This window comes from Manis pentadactyla, chromosome 10 (genome assembly GCF_030020395.1).
Source record: "Manis pentadactyla isolate mManPen7 chromosome 10, mManPen7.hap1, whole genome shotgun sequence".
Classification (NCBI taxonomy): Eukaryota; Metazoa; Chordata; class Mammalia; order Pholidota; family Manidae; genus Manis; species Manis pentadactyla.
The window spans coordinates 16,662,688-16,681,203 of NC_080028.1; the positions used below are offsets into that span (position 1 = coordinate 16,662,688).

Consider the following 18,516-nt stretch of genomic DNA (forward strand, 5'->3'; position numbering starts at 1 on the left):
ATTTTGGCTATACTGGGTTAAATAAATTATTAAAAGGTATTTTCACCTGTTTTCTTTTTACTTTTTAAAATGTGGCTTCTAGAAAATTTCAAATTACATATGTGAGTCACATTATATTGCTAGTAAGCGGCACCATTCTAGATTTAACCTAAGCTTAGAGAGGAAAAAAAAAATCAGAGAGAGCTTCCTGGAGGAAGTTTCATCTGGGCTAATAAAAAAAAATCATTGACTGAGCAGGTTGCCATGAGACTGGAACTTCCCATATATTTTCTAATTTAATTCTTAATAACTGAACTGTTTGATCAGTAAAGTATTCCTACTTTACAAACAAGTTCTCCAGGGCTGGAAAAAGGTTCAGATGTTTGTCCCTGATTTCACAGTAATTAGTGGCAGAGGCACAATGGAACCCATGCTTCCCCCACCAGACTTGCAGGCCAACTTCACCATTGGGAAGGGAGGAGGGGATACGAGGCCGGAAGGGAAGGCATGTGTCCATACCCACTCCCCCCACCCCTACCCAGGTATGTCCTACAGAGCATTTAAGAACAAGCCAGGGCTTTGTTTCAGCACTATCCTTTCCGACAAGGTTAAAATCCAATTGACTGAGAAGCCACTTGAGTTGTGTAATTTACAGAAAAATCAAATTACATAGAGGTCTCTTATAATTGAGGGTAATTTAGGAAGTAACTTTCCGAAAATGGCAGATTTTACAGCTGTGTTATGATTTGGAAATTGCCGAGGTCACTTTGTCACTTGAATGCCCTTCTCTAGTTGAAATATGCCAGATTATACTCTCACAGAATGACACAGAAAAACCCCATCAGAGCGCTGAGCTCACTATGTAGACTTGAATATACTGGGTCAAATTAGGCTTCCTCAAACAGAACAACTGCCTACAAAGACAAGCTCAATGAAATGAGGATCAATCGATAAGATTAATGGCATCCCATTACCAGCACCCAGACACAGGGTCTTATTTAACAGCTATTAGCTGGGGCATTTAGCTAGGTACTGGGGGTATGACCCACACAACCATCAGAGATCTTTACAACTTAACTGCATAACTGCCCATTTTCCAGGATATGGGTTAAGCGTACGTGTCCACACCGCCTCACAAAGGCACTCATGGCTTTATAAATCAGCACATCAAATCTTCTTAATAACAGAGTCTACCAGACACAAAACATAAATCAGAATTTTGGGGAAGGACTCATGATGAATAGCTAGTAGCTTCCAGACAAGAGGAAATCATCTATCTTATTATTATTCAACAAAATTCCAAGTGCGCATCTGCAAAATGTCTGAGCCTGCAGTACAGGGGCACAGCATGGCCCAGATCCACTGAGAGAAATCCCAGGTTACCTAACTCCGCTCAGATCACTGACGGTTACTGATCAACGCCAACTCTGCCCTTGGCACTGTCCTACGTGCTTTTCATGCATGGTTTAGAATCTCACCAACCTGCAAGACTGGTATCATATTCCTATTTTACAGGCAAGGAAACCAAGGCTTGGGGAGTTAAGTACTTGCTCCAGGACATACACCTGGGCTGGGATCCCCCAGTTCCTTCAAGCATCGGATCCTCTCCTCTGACCTATTGTGTCTGACTCTAGAGTCCCCATCTGCCCCAGCTTGACTGGAAATCCGACCAGGGCACCTTCCCCGGCTCAAGGATAACGGAGCCACTGGCCACAGTGAAAGAGGCAGCCCACTGCCCCTGGTTTTTGCAATGGGCTTTGCCTTTCTACTGTCATTTGCAATTAATAATGAAGCAATCTCCCAAGTGCTGTGTGTGAGATCAAGTTAATGCAGTATTTCATCTTTGCCGGCCAGCTGCCGTTCAGCCAGGCTGACAGTAAGTAATATCTTTGCATGAAGAGTCCGTCCACAACGAAATCAATTGATCCCTGTTCGGCTGGTAGACAGCTGTTGGGTCAAAGAAAGATAATTAGATGGACTCATCATTTGCCAGGTGGTCAGTAATGAAGGGATTCAGTGGCCAGAGTTGGGGGTTGCACAATGCCAGCTCCCTCTTGCCTTTCCCCGGGTCTATGACCAATCGGCATCATTTTTCCACAAACAACAGTTTGAAGAGCAGGAAGTGCTTTCTCTTCTTCACGCTTATTCAAAAGACTGCAGCTGATCCTTCAGAAGGGCCCGTCTGATGCCTGGCATGGACCAAGTCTGGGGTCTCCTTCCTATGTGATCAGGAGCCAGGTGGCTCGAGGGGCCCTTACTCGAGGGGCCCTTACTCCACCCAGTGCTCTGCCTGGGGGTCTGCTTCTTGGGTTTGTCCACACAGTTCTGGCTGAGTCTCCAATGCCCAGGGCACCGGCCCACAAACCTTCCAGTGGAGCACGTGAGGCAAGGTAATCTCCATGTCCTGGTGGATGAGGCTGAGTGCACAAAACTCACCCAGAGCCTCGCACGGAAAGACAGCAGAAATGACGGCGAGCAACCTCAGTGCAAATGCTTTTGAGTGTCTTTTCCCGTTATGGGTTTTGTGACACAAAGAACCAAAGGTTTTAGAATCAGAGGGGCCCTTACAGAGCCTCCGATCCAGTGCTTCTGAGCCCTGCTACCCATCAGAATTGCCTGGGGATTTGAAAAACACCAATGCCTTGGCCCTGTCCCAGACCAACCAATAAAGTCAGAATCTCTGTGGTGAGGCTTGGGCACTGGTGATTTTTTCAAAGCTCCTGATTGATCCAGATATGCACCCAGGGTTGAAAACCACAGATCTCTCCAACTCCTTCATTTCATAAATGAGGATGCCGCAGCGAGAAGGGGACATGACCTGCCTTATAGCAGCCACACAGTTAACATGCAGCTGAGGCAGAAGCAGAAATTGGTTCATAAACTGTACCATGTCCTGTGGGCTTCTTGTCCTGTGGGACCACCAACCCTGCTGACAGGTAAAGACCCCCTACCATGGTAGACAAACCTTATCAGCTGGGACCAACCTGCCCTTCCCACTTCCTCTCCCACCAGCTCCCAAAAGCTCCTTTACTCCAGCCACAAACCCCTCACCATCCTCCGAATGTGCCATGGACTGTCCCACCTGTGGTCCTCACTCCTGCTGTTTCCCTCCCTCTGTGATGCTGTTCCCTCTTCTCTGTCAAGTGACTTCCGATGTGTCTACACAGGCCTGGCTCCAGTGCACCTCCTCTCTAAGCCTCCCACTGTGCCCTGAACCTCAAAGGGTTAATTACTCCTCATTCTCCCATAACCTTTTCAAAAGCTTCTATATACAGCACTTACCATGTCTTATTACCTATGTATTTTTCCTCTGTTCATTCTATAAATGTCTGTAGAAGAAACAAATTTTGCCAAGTGTGGCTGAGAAAGCTATTTAGGTTAGGACTAGGCGAGTTCCCCATCTTCCCTCAGAGAATTCGATCTTGTACTGATCTAAAACTGAATCAAATACCCCAACTTCCCAACATCACCAAGGTGCGCTGTCCCCTGGCAGAGCTCTTGGGGGTGACTCTCCTGCTCGGCTTGCCTCCAGCCAAGAGACAAAAGCCTGTCCAAACAACAGGTTCAGCAAACAGAAACCAGGCCTGCACTTGTTTGCTGGACAGCAGCTGCACATTCCGCATCACTCCATTTGCCTCGGCCCCAACTTAGGGAATTTTACAAACTGTCCTGTGCACATCCCAGGCCTCAACTTGAGTCATCAGGTAAGAGAAAGTCAAGGAAGCATTTTCCACCTGGGCAAGATAGAGTGATAGGTTCTCATCCTCTACAGTCTCACTGGGCCTGGTGGGCCTGGCTCTACCGTTTAGGAGTTATGAGATCTTGGCAAATTGCTCCACTCTCTGAGCCTCATTTAACTTACCTGAAAAATGGGGTTGTAGAATACCTTCCTTTCATGGTCACTGTGAAGATTCAATGAGATATGTATGAAAAACACCTCAAAGAGTCACTGACATGCGTTATACCTTCAAACGAATGGTATGTTCTCTTCCTTTCTCCCTCCCTTCCTTCTCTCCCTCTCTCCACCCTTCCTTCTGCAGCCTACCTTATGGGGAAGTAAACTTACTTTGGCACATTGAAGATTGGACCAATAGTGGGCCATGAAATAACAGATGCTGAGATCTTCCCCCCCTTCGGCCTCCACAGAGCCTTTTTAACCTCCTTCTTGATCCTGTTATTTTTTTTCTCAAATAGTTCACCCAGAATACCACTAGATCCCTCCAACATTGAGACCGGTCCTCACAGACCCCAGGAATGCCCTCAGACAACTAGATCTCGCACTTTCCGTGCAAGCCTCCGAGCCTCGGCATTTACAGATTCCAGGTCAGCCTCTGCGCTGTGCATCTGTCTTCTCGGACGTGGTAATCACAGAGCAAGTATAAATGCTAAAGAAAGAACCAGGCAGGGCAGGGCCAAACCACATGAGTGATGCCATGAAAATTTCAGGGAACCCACGAGAGGACCAGGAGGTGGGTGAGGCCGAAGGACAGGCTGTCTCACCCTCGCTGGCATTTAGAGGCAATTATGCCCTATTAACGGCTGACAATGTAGCTCTGCCCTGCCAGGCTGAGCTGAGCCAGGGCGGCCCACAGATGTGCTCGGCCCACAAATATGCAGTTGGCAACTCCTGAATGTTTGGGGACTTGACACCAGCTGATCTGATCAGCAATTACGTTTTATTTTGGGGCCAGGGAGACAGCAGAGAACCAGGAAAATTAGAAGACATCAGAGTGCAGTTTTTCTAAGAATATCAACTACAAACTCTTTTTGAACCAATTGTTGTTTTAATGGTTAGGGGATTAGGGAGGCACTAAAATAAGAAAATCTTGGACACTAAAATCAGATTATAGCCAATTTTCCCCAGGGAGCTGTTAAGCCCTTTGTCCAGTAAAAATCCAGGTGTGAGTTTTGGGGGCTTTTTTTGAAGGGGAGAGGGGGCAATTCCTGCCAAGAGAACTTTGCTAGTGACAGTGAATACAGCGTAGAGATAAATGGATGTGCAGTTTGTCCTGGGCTTGAATCTTTACTGTTTCTTACAGGCTGCATGCTGTTCTCTGCCTCAGTTCTCCCATACATAAAATGGAGGTGTAACACCGGGCTTGGAGCTTATGATAAGCATCCCAAGAGATATTTATGAGCATCTAGATAGCATGTGGTCTACAGTACCAGTATATGGTGACTAAGATGGTGCCTTGTGCCATAAGACAGTTTCTTATCATCTAAAATAATCAGTTCCTGTTTTCACCATCACATGTCAAATCCGAGTAACCAGTCAACATAAAAAGGGGAAATAGCATCTCCGGGCTCAGTATGATCTGCGGCAGTGACAGGGTTTGTCACCTACCCCTGTGATAACATCAGCCCAGCCAGAGTGGCTTCAACATTTTGACTGGTAGGGGAACACAGGAAACCCCAACTAAGTCCAGTTGGGTACAAAGTCTGTAAATGTCTTGTGGACACAAAACCTAACTAAACTCAACAGGAGAACTTGCTCCCTTCTCTCTTCTTAATGCCCCGGCGCACGGCAGCCCAAATGATCACCAGGACAGCTTCTCTAAGAGGCACCGCTAACTGAGCCTGCGTGGGAATGGAACATAATTGCAGCTTGTAAAGGAAGCCAGCCTAAGAAAAAATATCCCAGACAACATCCCGAGGAAACGGGGAGATCGTCCTGCAGGAACATTTTCCTAGTTGCCAGCAAAAGGGGCCAGACGGCTTGCCCACGACATTCTTGATGGAGGGTGGTGACTCACCCACCTACGCCCTTATAAATGGCTCTCAGAGCTGCCTCTCCGGCTCCATCTTGCTTCCCAGCTCCAAGGTTGCTGTTAAGTGAGCCCCTTACCCGACAACACTCGTAACACCACCAGTAGGAAGGGATGAGCTCTATCCAGGAAGGTTCTCTCTCCTTAGCTTGGCTTACAGTGGACCGAGTAGGGTGTCCCTTGCCAATCGACTCACTTATGTCGACCCTGGGATAATAAGAACCAGACATAGGAGGCTGACCATATATGTCCTGCTTACCCTTTTGAGCCTAGCGCCTGCACTGTACTGCACAGAGAGGGCACCCATAATAGCAGAGGAAGAAAAGAATGAATGAGTGAGTGAATGAATCTAGGAATAAAAAAACTCCATAGAAGGCATGGAGCAAGGCATTTCTCACACAGTCCCGTGGGGCACATACCATGAGCCCCACATTATGGACAAGGGAAAACAGTCTCGGGTTAAGTACTTGCCTGCACACACATAGCTAGGAAATGAGGAAACCAGGCTCTGAACCCAGGTCTGCCTCTAAAGCCAAATCCTGCAATACTGAATCCATCCTCATGACCGTGATACTGATAAAGCGTGTTTCCTTGACCCCTGACACATCAGAGGTTTTATCCTCCCAACATTCTGGAGAGATGGGAAAACTGACCCCTACAGCTGGGAAAACTGACCCCTAGTCAGGGTTGCACAACCAGCTGAATGTGAAGTAAAATTTGAACCTGGACTTTTGTTCTTTCAGTCACAGATATTTGGGGGCACCCACTCTAAGCTAGACCCTGTGCTGGGGTCGGGGATACAACAGTGAACAGCCCCCAGTCCGTGGACTTCCTGCCTGTAAGGAGCACCAGGCTCTTCCCATGATACCACATGTCACCCGTAACATTTCTTCAGGAAAGCAGGAGTGCTTCGGCAGTTTTGTTTTGAAAGGGAAAGTGATTTGAGAACAGGGGATGTCAGCAAAAAGACAGGAACGGTTTGCCTGTCAGTAGCATGTGTTGCTTTAAACAAGGCTTACCAGAAAAATGATCTTGGTCAAAGCTAGTTCTGCCTCTTCCTAAGGACAGGTGTGTTAACAGGTAGGAGACTTGCCTATAATAATCGGATTATTTGGGTCCCAAACAAAACCTGAAGATCAAATTCCCTGCTGAGTGGCCAGAAAGGAAGCCTCGGGCAATCAGACTTTGTAATTACCTGGCTGACTCTGCCACACTGGAGCTCCAAAGTGGTGGGGCCGACAGGGGTGTAGACTAATCTGGTTAGGCCACCTAGGATGCACAAACTCAGGAGTCCAGTTTTCCAGAAGGGAGTGCAGGTGGGAGATGGGAAAAGAGGTGTGAGATCAGAAAGTTCTCAGGCTCATCCCTGTGCAAGACTTCTGACAATTCAGCACCTTTGAGGGCCAAGCATTATCTTCCTCTCACAAGCACCTTGGTCCACAGAAAGACTAAAGTAAGAATTTGATACAAAAGAAAGTTCAGACACTGCAGCCAGCACAGTACATTTTCCTTGTCCTTTGTCAATAGCAAAGGTCAGCTGGCAGGCCACCGGTGGTGCACGCACCAGTTCTTGGCATCACCTGCTAATTAATGTTCCCGCAAAAAAAAAAAAAAAAAGATGTCTCCACAGCAAGACCCACACACAGCACTCAGCCCATCGCCGGACAACCAGCCCTCCTTTCTTTGCCCCTAGCTTTCCACGGATGACACTTTTCCTCAGCTGGAGCTTATTTTGCTCAAAGAGGAATTCTTTTAATACTCAGGTCTGATTTACCATGACAGTCACTTAGCAAAAAGTCCCCCACCACACACACAAGAGAGTTTTGCCAAAGTGGCCCAGTGAGGTGGAACTCCTGGTGCATCATTGGGTTTTAATAACTGGATGTGGGAGCTGGGGGGGCAGGCAAGCTCACCCACATGTGAGCCTTCTTTGGGGGTGCCAAGTGGGGGACCACACAGCCCGGCTGGCTGTGCAAACTCAGAGTCCCATCGCTGGCACCTGCGACAGTGTGGCTCTCAGGACTCCAAAACCTGGGTCGGTCTAAAAGCTTAGTCCAGCACTACACCAAGGCATTTCTCTAACTCTAAATACCTCTCACCGGAATTTCAGAGCCATCGTGTACAGAAAGGGTGACTGAGAAAGCAATCATGGAAGGTAAAATACCACGCAGTGAAAGGAAGCTTCAAATCCCCACACAGCAAAATTTTGGACTTTTCAGCAAACCCCCACCCCTACAACCTGTTGACACCCCCCTTTCAAGAATGGACTCATGGACACAACGCTGAGAAAGCAGGGAAGTTCCTAGGGCTTACCTGGGTGGGGTTGTAGAGCTCCTGCAGGGGGCTTCGAGACCCCTTCCGGCAGCAGATGTCCACACCGAAGGGGTTCCTCCGCATGACTGGGGGAAGAAAGTGAAGGCTCGTCAGAAGTGAACGACAAACGGTTGCTGGCTGACAAAGAGAAAGGCACAGAGGAGGGACAAGGAAACAGGTAGGGAAGAAAGGGAGACATACAGTTTCGAGCAAAGCCACTCCTTTATCCAGGAGCAACGGGCCATTCTGACTTCCCCAGCATTCGGGCCTCTCCTCACCCAGCAGGACATAAACACACTAGGTATTCTTCCCAGCAAGTTTTTAACACAAGACAGGCATCTAAAATTCACTGAAATGAAGCTACTTAGAAAAGACAGTGTAAAGGTGGTTCCAAGAGAACAAGTTCTACCAACACAAGGCTTGGTGACTTATTTCAAATTCCACAGCCTTCTCCAACAGTCAATTAGGACCCCTAATGCCTGGTCCCTGAGCACCTGGTATCCGAGGATGGGCATGGGGCCTTCCCGGGAGGGCTCCTCCACTGGGTAAGTCCGAGGCCCACTCTCCCCAAAGCCTCTACAAACTAGACTATTTTTAATGAAAACATCAGGTTCAGGCAGAAAGGACAAGGGTTTATGGTTCTCCACAGACAGAAGTGGCTCTTAACAATTAATAAAAGGCGTTGATTAAGTAAACCCCAAACCTCACAGCACTGCGGACACCAACAACTATTTTTAAATGGAAACGTATTGTTTTTTTTCACTCTTCTTATTCACAAAAACCCTCCCCCCAGGCAGCCCCTCACAGTGTCTAAAACATGGTCAGTTGGCAATTATTCATTGAAGGGAGGGAGGTGTGCAAGGAGGAATGAATGAATGAATGAATGAACAAGTGCTTTCTTCTTGTACAGGGGGCTATTTTCTTGTGGAATGACACAGTAGGGGCATAGGTGGACCTAGGAAATCATCCCCCCACCTACACAGTGGCAGCAGAGTGGACAACGTGACATTACCTAGATTTGAATTCTGGCTCTACCATAACCAGCTCTGTGCCCTTAGGCAAGGTACTTGACCTTCCTGTGCCTCTGCTTCTTCAACTGTAAATTGGGGATGAGCACAAGACCTAACTCCCTGGGTTATGTGAGGATTAAATGAGTTACTAGTATATGCAAATGTGCCAGCAAAAAAGTGTTTGTTACAAATTTCTGAAGCTATAGATTTGCCCATAACAACTTATGACAAAAATTTGCTTGACCCTGGGAGAGAGGGTGGGAACTTGTCTATTACTCAGCCATCTACTGAGATGAAGGGAAGTGACCAGAACTCAGGAGGGCTTCGGGCTTCTCTGACGGGAAAGCCACAGAAGCCTGGCCGGCACTGGGGGATAAGCCCAGGCCCCTTCTGAGGGATAAACCTCAGAAGCTAATCTGAGGTCAGAAAAGCGGGGGAAACCATTTCCGCAAGTAGCCGATGATTCTGGAATGTCCCCGGGTGAATCACTCCTTCTCATGCCATTCTCTCTTGACTTGTCACGTTGAGGCACAGGGAAACCCTGAGAGTAAATCACCAGTTCTAGGGGAACTGGAAGCACCTCTTCTCTGTCCTTCTCCTTTACTTCCAAAGCAGGATCAGTAAACTTTGTCAGTAAAGGACCTGGTAGTGTCTCAGCCTTGTCCCGTATGTCTGCTTGACACATCTCTGCTGTCACAGTGTGGAAGCAGCCACAAGCAATACAGAACTGATGGGCATGGCTTTGTGCCCAAACGGCTTCGTTTATGGACAATGAGGTCCGAATCCCACGTCACTGTCATGTGTCAGGAAACATTATTCTTCTTTTTATTTTATTTTTCAACCATTTCATAGAAACCGGCGGTGGACCAGATTTGGCCCACAGGCTGTAGTTTGCTGACCTTTGCCCAAGAGAACAGCCTTAAGTATTCATGGGGTCAGCAGAACAGGCCCCTAACCCACCTTAAGGGCCCTGCAGCGCTCTCCCGGGAGGCGGTCTGCAGGCAAATGTCCATACATAAGAGCCATGAGAATTTGATCAGGCTGTGTGGGGAAACACTGGCTCTTTGTTCCTCCACAGTTACCTTGAGAAGAGGGGAAAAAATCCACGCTGTTTTTCTTCAATTTACTCCTTCATTTTTCATTTCCACCAAAAACGAGGTAAACTATTAAATGCATGCAAGTTTCCCTCGGTGCACAACGACACAGCAACACTTCGGAGGAGAAAAACAGTCATAAAACTGGAACAATTATGCCCATACCGTGCACGATTAAAAACCCTCCTCGTGGCAGCCGGCAGGCTCACCAAGACCTATGGCTGAGGGACTGCCACGGTGAAAACCCTACCATGGAATCCATTAAAAGTCAGCTTTTATGGGGGGCAGTATTATTTAATTGGTTTATTTTTCTAATACAAGGCCTTTAAAATGCCTTGACCGTGTGGGGCCTGCAACACGGGCCCTCTCCCAGGCTGTCTGCCCTGGGAGCCTCCTCCAGCCGGGTGCGTGACTGCACTCGGCGCCACACGAACCAGCTCTGGCACCCCAGGCCACAAAAGCCACAGGGGCCTTGTGTGCTTTTTTATGGGAATGACAACAATCTCACCATTTATGGAGGGCTCCTTATGCGCCAGGCACCAGGCTAAGTGTAATCCTTCCCACAGTGAAGGAAGTACCTGCATTTACAGATAACCCCTCTGAGCCTCCCTTAACTTCAGGAACTTGACCAAGGTCAAGGCCATGGGGGTGGAGGGTAGCCAAGTGGGGATTCAAACCTGTCCACTGGGCTTTTCATATCCAAATAACAATGAGGACTAACCGAGTGCCTGGGAGACAAAGGGCTGGCACTTACGCACATAAATAGGACTATATTTATCCTGTGTGTGTCTTAGGAAAAATAACATCAGAGAGGGCTGGATGACAGACACACACAGACTGCAGCAGCTAATGTTTAGGGGGCACTCACAGTGCGCCATGCAATTCACACATCTAATCTGCACAGCAGTCCTATGGGGTGGGTACCAACACTGCCTCCATGTTGTGGATAGGAATACTGAGGCACAGCAGGGTTAGGTAACCTGCCCTGGTACCTTCTCTCAGCAATCACCCAGGACCAATGGTCATATGCCACATCTACCGAACATCCCCATAGTTACCTCCTGACCCAAGACCTGGTTGGCTGGCCACTTCTACAGCAGGTGATCTAAAATGTAGTCCAGTGTTACAGGATTCATTAAAATCCTGGGATGTGATGGCCAAACTCTTAACTAATAGTTATTGTACTCATTCATTTATTCATTCAACAAATTTCATCAAGCACCTATGATACAGTGGGCATTGGGCATGGGGGGGTATAGCTACTCTCCAGCCTAGTCATGTTTTTCTTTTGTGCTTGGCACATAGTAGGTACTCAAAAAAGTTTCATGGAGGATCCAAGGATTTAAGGCTTCCTTTACAAGCCTGGGGCAGATTGTTACCTGCTGTATAACTGCCAGTAGCATCAAGCTGCTGTTATTTTTATCTTTGAAAATGAAAGGCCTCAAGATCAAAAGCCTAGGAAAGGAATCCCTGAGGACACTGAACAGTGGCCTTCTGCTGTCTGCTATCACCCCTGAGTGTTATTTAGCTACAACACCTGCTTTCTCTTTTCTAAACTCAAACTAAAGAAATGCAAGACAGTTTTGTAAGAATCTAATTAGCTCAATTTACAGTATAATTTATTGGATCTAGGAACAGTTCTGTATATTCCAAAATACACAGATGAAGTTAAAATTAGAACCAAGCCCCTTGTGTTTGTTTCACTATGATGAAGAGCACATTGTTTTTAAGAGGACACCCCACTCACGGTTAACTGAGAGCAGGTGACAGAAAGTCCGCTCCAGCCAGAGCAGAGCCCATGCTTTGCCCTAAGTAGCTCCCTGGGATCCTGCCAGTGCCATTGGGGCAGAAAGGAGCTGCTAGGTTGTTCATTTGGGTCTGATGACATAAACAGAAATGCTGCAAGATCCTTAGGTGGGAACGTGTCTTTGACGCATTTCATAAAACCGAGGACACTTGGAATTCTCAGGGATTAGGGTCCAGCAACTTCCATTTACAAAACTCAGAGCACAAGCCTTTGCCTAAGGCCCCAGGGTAGCTAGCAGAAGAGCCAGGACTGGAACTCAGATCTTAAAAAATACAGCAAATAGTTAATAATCACAATCATGAGAACTATCATTAATTGAAAATTTACCATGTGCGTGACATAATGAATGCTAAGCCTCATTTCTCAGACTGCTTCATTTAATTCTCATAAAACCTCTGTAAGTTAGAAAAACTGAATGATAATACCATTTATTCCCATTTTACACTTGAGGCAACTGAAGCCCAACGAGGTTAAGTAACTTGCCCAATATCACACAGCCAGCAAATAGCAGAACCAAACCCAGGCATGGTTCCAGAAACGGTAGCTTTCACCACCTTACAGGGCTGTCCACGAAGGCTGTAAAGGACACTGTTACACTTGGGGTACCCACCACGAAAATCAGGGCTCACTGCCTTCACCATTCAGAGTGAAGCACTTCTGTTCCAAATCACCCAGATCCAAATGGGTCTCCTCTCTTCCCGTTGGCAAAACAGCTCTAACACTGAGCTCACTGCAGACACTTGCCAAATCTCCCGATTCGCCAGCAGCCTGGGATGATTCCTCATCTACCCGCCCTCTCAGAGTGCAGAGCAGCAGTGCAATTACGGAGATGTCTTTTCCAAATGCACAAATTCATGCTGGTGCCTAGGGCAGGCCAGTCCAGTCCAGCTGTTCAAAGGACTCTGGTTTGGGACAGTGTTCCATGCAACCTCATCAAGTTAGAAGATGGGCAAGTGATACCCAGCCCTCTCAGAGGTCATTCTGTTCTGCAGCTGTGGGGCCACAGCCTGCCCTGAAGGGACCCACCACCACAGCTTTCCCCACACCCTCCAGACATCAACATGCTGAAACCACAGTCACCAACCTCCCTGGTTTGCCTGGGACTGAGGAGATGCCTGGGACTGAGGAGATTCCTGGGAGTTGGGGCTTTTTTTGCAAAAACGCTTTAGATTCAAACCCTGGTTTTGCTATTAACCAATCTTGGAACATTTGGTCAACTTCCTTATCTCTGAAACTCAACTATAAGATGCAGTAATAATACCCAGAGCCTAGGGTGGTTGTGGGTATCAAGTGAAAACGTAGCCTAGCCTGGTAGATGGCCCTGAACTGTCTGTGTGAAAAGTCACAGGCCTGGATTCTACCCCTAGTTCTGGCCACCAAATGAAGGGCCTCACCTTGAGCAAGATCTCCCCTCCGCCTCAGATTTCCCTTGGTCAGGCTAAGGGCTAAAACCAGGGGGTCTTAGTCTCTTCCAAATCCAAGCTCCCAGTTTCTCCGCATACATTAGTGGGAAGGCTCCCTGGAGAGCCACGGGTTAACTAAGTCCTGGAGAAGAGTGCGGGTGGGGCAGTGGGGTGGAAAGGGCAGGAGGAGAGGGGCACCAGAGGAGCAGTAAGGGGAGAGGACGGCGAGAAGGGGGTGGACCCAGGAGAGGCCGTGAAACAGTCTTCCCATCAATTTCTTCCCGGTTTCTAATCCGCTACCCAAGGATGGCATTCTGGTTGGGACAAAGAAGTTCTTCAAGTGTTAAAATACCATCTACAGATAATAATTCATAATAATTATTATTATTATATAAAACTGGGGTCTCCTCCCCTAAAAGCATCTTCTATGGGAGGAGAACTAGCGGTCCCAGCTCCGGTGGGGCTAACCAGGGCAGTTCTTGGGACAGCCCCTCTTGCCTCAGAAGCTCAGGGCCTGTGATTCCGCCGCAGGGAATCAGGGCTAAGCGCTCCCAAGGGGCAAGGACCCGGCCTCTGCCAGCCTTGCCCTCCGCGATCACTCACACTCCTCAGAGTTCACCACTGCCCTCAGACCATCACTTTGCTTTTAAAATGCAGAGAGAGAAATCCCCTTTGAGTCACTCGCTAACAGAGCCTGACTTCGCTGTTTTGACTAGACTTCTGGAAGGAATACTCAGAACTGGAGGAAAGAGGAAGAAGAGCAAGCAACTGATAAGAAGAGTGGGGAGGGCAGGAGAAAGGCATGAAGCCCCCAGGGTTCTCTGGCATCACAACCTGGCTTAGCATCGGCTAAGTCCTGAGCAGTTCCCGTAAAGTAGAGAGGTAAACAAACAGAAGGAACTGAGTTCTCACAAACACTGTCTGTAGCTAACACATTGTTTAAAATTTTAAGTATTCAGGAATCTGTATCTCTGTGCGGTTTTGTTTTATCTCGATGAACCTGAAACACTTTGAATTCAGTGTGTGTTCGGCACATTTACACATCCAGACAAGCCCAGGGCTTCACATTCCATGTTTGCTCGTGCCCAGCAAGGAATTAAGAATCAAAACTCATGTTAGGAGTCTGAGGGGTCCTCAGCCCCCATCTGACCACTCCCATTCATTTTAAGAGGGTAAGACTGGGCCCAGCAAGGGGACAGAGTGGCCCAAGGTCCCACAGCAGGGCTGGCAAATCAGGGTCAGGCCTGCCCCCGCCCAGGCTAGCTTATCCCCTCCAGCTCCAAGTCCCTGGTTGCCAGGCCAAACGCCTGTCTTGTTTGCCCCTTTCTACATGCCCTCTACCTAAGCGCTTAGCACATAGTAGGAATTAAGCACACTTGTGTCAAATGAATGGAAAAAAAACAACAGCAGGTCAATTGAAATGAGGGTTTAACCAGAGGTATTTTTTCTGCTACAGTACGGTATCAAGCCAGACCACTTACTAATAGCAAAAGAACAAAGAAAAGAAGTTGGACGTTTATTAGCTAAGAAACTTTCTCAAAATGATTTAATTGGCCTTCTAAGTCAAAGGAATGAAAACAAACAGAAATATAATGCCAAATTAAATGATACATTCTTGTGGAACTGTGATGTGCTTTAAATGAATTCTACCCTCAGTAAATGTCAGCCTTTATTACTGTCTCTCCCCTCTTCCTCACAACCATCCTGGAAGAAGGTGGCATTGCACCCATTTTAAAGACAAGGACACTGAGGCTCAAAGAGGTTGAAGATTTTACCCATGGACACAACAAGTGAGTGGTAGAGCTCTCCCTCTCTGCACACTCTCCCCCAGTTCTCTGAAATGAGACAAGTTACAGATTATAGATGCCAGGAGCTAGAAGAGGCCACACAAAAAAGGCAGTCCTGAATGGTGGCCACTGTTCTCCAACTAAGCAGGGCCTTCGGATGCTTTACACAACGTCCAGCACACTTGTATTTGCAGGTGACTTTTCAGGAGCCTCACGACATAACGGTTCTGCCAAAGTTATCATTAAGTATTTTCAAACTTAAATTTTCCAACTCCTGTTCCATCTTTCTCAGTCCCTCCAACAGGGACAACCCACAGCCATTTGATACCATTTCAGATCTGTTTCTCCTTATGGGAGACCCTACAAGCAACCACTAAAGAGTACGGAGGGATTTGGGGTCTTACTGGATTTGGGAATAATCTGAACCCTTGTGACAGCCAGTTCCCATGTCAGAGTCTCCTCTCTGCCTGTGACCGCCTCTCAGCTCCTAATGCTCAGCCTATAGAGGTGGCTGCAGAACTGAAATGAATTATCCTTTTGGCAAACGAAGGTCAAGGGCATAAATCTAAGGGTTAGGTGAACGCACTTAATAAAACTCTGGATGAGAAAAGGCACGTCCTCATCTAAGAGCCAGGAGATTTACTGTCATAGACACTGTGCACTGAGAGACTCTGATACCCAGCTTTGAAGACTATACCACACACATCGCATTTACCTGCTGGGAGAAGAACCGGGCCATCAAATCTGTTCACCAAAACCAATGTTTTCTGCGATCAACCTACTCCCTCTTTTAGACAATTGTGGCTGATCTGTAAAAGCTGCTCAGAGCAGAGGGTCATGCTCACTTCCAAAAAGTACAAGGTCCCTGACCAAGCGCAAACCAGCTGTCACACACAAGCGAAGGGATGGTATACACGGTTGGGGGAAGTACCCTCAGAACTGGTTCTGACCCAGGGAGAGAAATGGCAGGACACAAAGCTCTAAAACGACCTTCCTGACCTGTAAAGCTTGCTGTCCACCCACTGGGAAACCACAGAAGCAGTGACAGGAAAGAATCAGAGGAGAGGGAAGAAGAGGAGGTGCCAGACATTAAAATGAGCAAATCCACCCCAGGCCCAGGTCATTTTACGGGGGAGAAATGATTCATTCCCCATCACACAGCTAGATAAGGCAAAGCTGTGGCTACAAGGAGGGTCACCTGTCATCTGTTTCTCTGTCTGCACCCAGTTCACGTATGATGAACCTATATTTTCTAGTCTATCTTTTTTTTAACACTAGCTACAACTCACTGGCTCTTTGCACTTGCTGTTCCATCAACCTATAATGTTCTCCCTGGACACCAACACAACCGCTCTCTTCTTCACTCTACTCACATTATCAGCTCCCAGAGAGGCCTCCCCTGGCCACACTGTCTAACACGGTCTGTCTTCATATTCTCACTCTTTGTCTCTCCCCTGCTTTGGACAGACAGCTTTTCTTCTTCTTCAGAGCACCTATTGCCTCCTGGCTTTTTATTTTAAATGCTTTACTGGCCTCAGCCCATCATGACTGCAAGACTACAGGCTCCCTGAGAGGAGGGACTTGGATGTCTTGTCTGCCATAATATCCTCCATACCTGAACAGTGCTGAATTCAGGGCCTCAATAAATAAATGAACAAATGAGCAAATGAATGAATTCGAGCTCTTTTTCCAAAGGATAGGAAACTAGACCATTCCTGAAACAGTTACTATGGTCCAGTGTCTTCTAAACTTGCCTGATAAGTCATCTGAGATCCTTGTAAACAAACATATACCCCTGGTCCCTCTGAATCAGGCTCTCCCAGAAAGGGGTTGGGGAGGCTGGGATTTGAATGAGCACCCCAAAGGACTCATATCTCAGAAAGGTTTGGGGATGTGGGACCAGCCAGGTAGAAGAAATGGGGTGCACCGAGGGTGCATGTGCAGGGCAAGAGGAGGAGGAAGAGAGACTTCAGCTGGGCCAGTGAGCCAAGGGGACTGGGTGGAAGGTGTCACAGGGGATGTCCCTACATGAGTTTGGAGCCTAGCTGCAAGGGTGTGCTGACCCGGCCAGGTGTCTTGATCTCTTTATTTATATTTTCATACATTCCACAAAGGATCTGAGACTGGGCAAGCATTCACTCGATTCTGTAGTCAAGATGGAGCCCTTGAGTAAGATCTTCAAGGCAAGGAATTACAAATGGGGTTTTGCTATTTTTTTAAATTGTGGTAACTTAAAATATACATAATATCCATCTTATTTTTATTTTATATTTATATTTTATCATAACTATAAAATATTTACTAAAAATAAAAATGTATACAAAATAAAATATACATAACATAAAAGTTACCAGATTAACCATCTTTTAGGTGTACAGTTCAGTGGCACTAAGTATATTCACATGGCTGTGCAACCATCACCACCAGACTTTTCTTTATCATTGCAAACTGAAACGCCACCCTCTAAACACTAATTCCCGTGTCCCCTCTCCTTCCAGCCCCTGCTAACCACCATTTTCTATTTTCTGTCTCTATGGATTTGACTATTCCGGATACTTCATATAAATGGAATTGTATAGGATTGTTCTTTTCTATCTGGCTTATTTCACTCAGAATGTCTTCAAGGTCCATCCATGCCATAGCATGTGTCAGAATCTCCTTCCTTTTCAGGGCTGAATAATATTTCATTGTACAGATACAGCACATTCTACTTATCCAGTCATCCATCAATGGACATTAGGGTTGTTTCCATCTTTTGGACACTGTGAATAATGCTGCTATGAACAAGGGTGGTTCAAATATCTGCAAGTATCTGGTTGAGTCCCTGTTGGGATTTTGCTTTCTAAGGCGTCTTACTGGGATGTGGAGTGTGAACCCGGCGTGGGTCACTGAGGCTGCTGGGTGAGCGCGCTGGCTGGTGGCCTCCGAGCAGGCCCTGTGAGGATGGAAGTGGCCGTGGCTGTGCAAGCCATGAGCTGTGCCTTGCAGCCCGGAGTCTTCAGTCGGCTCTTAACTTGAACCAGGCCTCAGAGCAGTGAACCCAGGGGACAGGTAAGGAGTTGGAAAGGAACGGAGCCACCTGGTGGAGTTTGGTTTTCAGAGTGAGACACATGAACTAGGTGGTAAGTGACCTGAGTCTGGGACATATGCTCCCCAACTCATGGGACAGAGCTCAGCTCTCCAACTCATGAAGAGGCTATTGTGGTAGTAGCCAAAAATATTGCTGAAGGTGACCCCAAAATTGTTTGAGAGGGCAAAATTGTTTCTTTAAAAACCCAGGATGATTTCAAATTAAGCACAGAAAATGTCAAAGCAGGCCAATGTATAGATAGACACAGAAAGTAGACTAGTGGTTGCC

General features: G+C 47.2%; 1 protein-coding gene across 3 annotated transcripts in view; it reads right to left on the bottom strand.

Annotated features, from left to right (window-relative positions):
- The window catches only part of CHST11 (carbohydrate sulfotransferase 11), a 270,178-nt gene that overhangs the window by 127,591 nt on the left and 124,071 nt on the right, over positions 1–18,516 (bottom strand). For all 3 annotated transcript variants that reach the window (XM_057486453.1, XM_036891206.2, XM_036891205.2), the window contains exon 2: positions 8,058–8,143. In XM_057486453.1, the coding sequence (XP_057342436.1) occupies positions 8,058–8,141 (84 nt within the window). In that variant the 5' untranslated portion in view covers positions 8,142–8,143. The remainder of the gene's footprint in view (positions 1–8,057; positions 8,144–18,516) is intronic.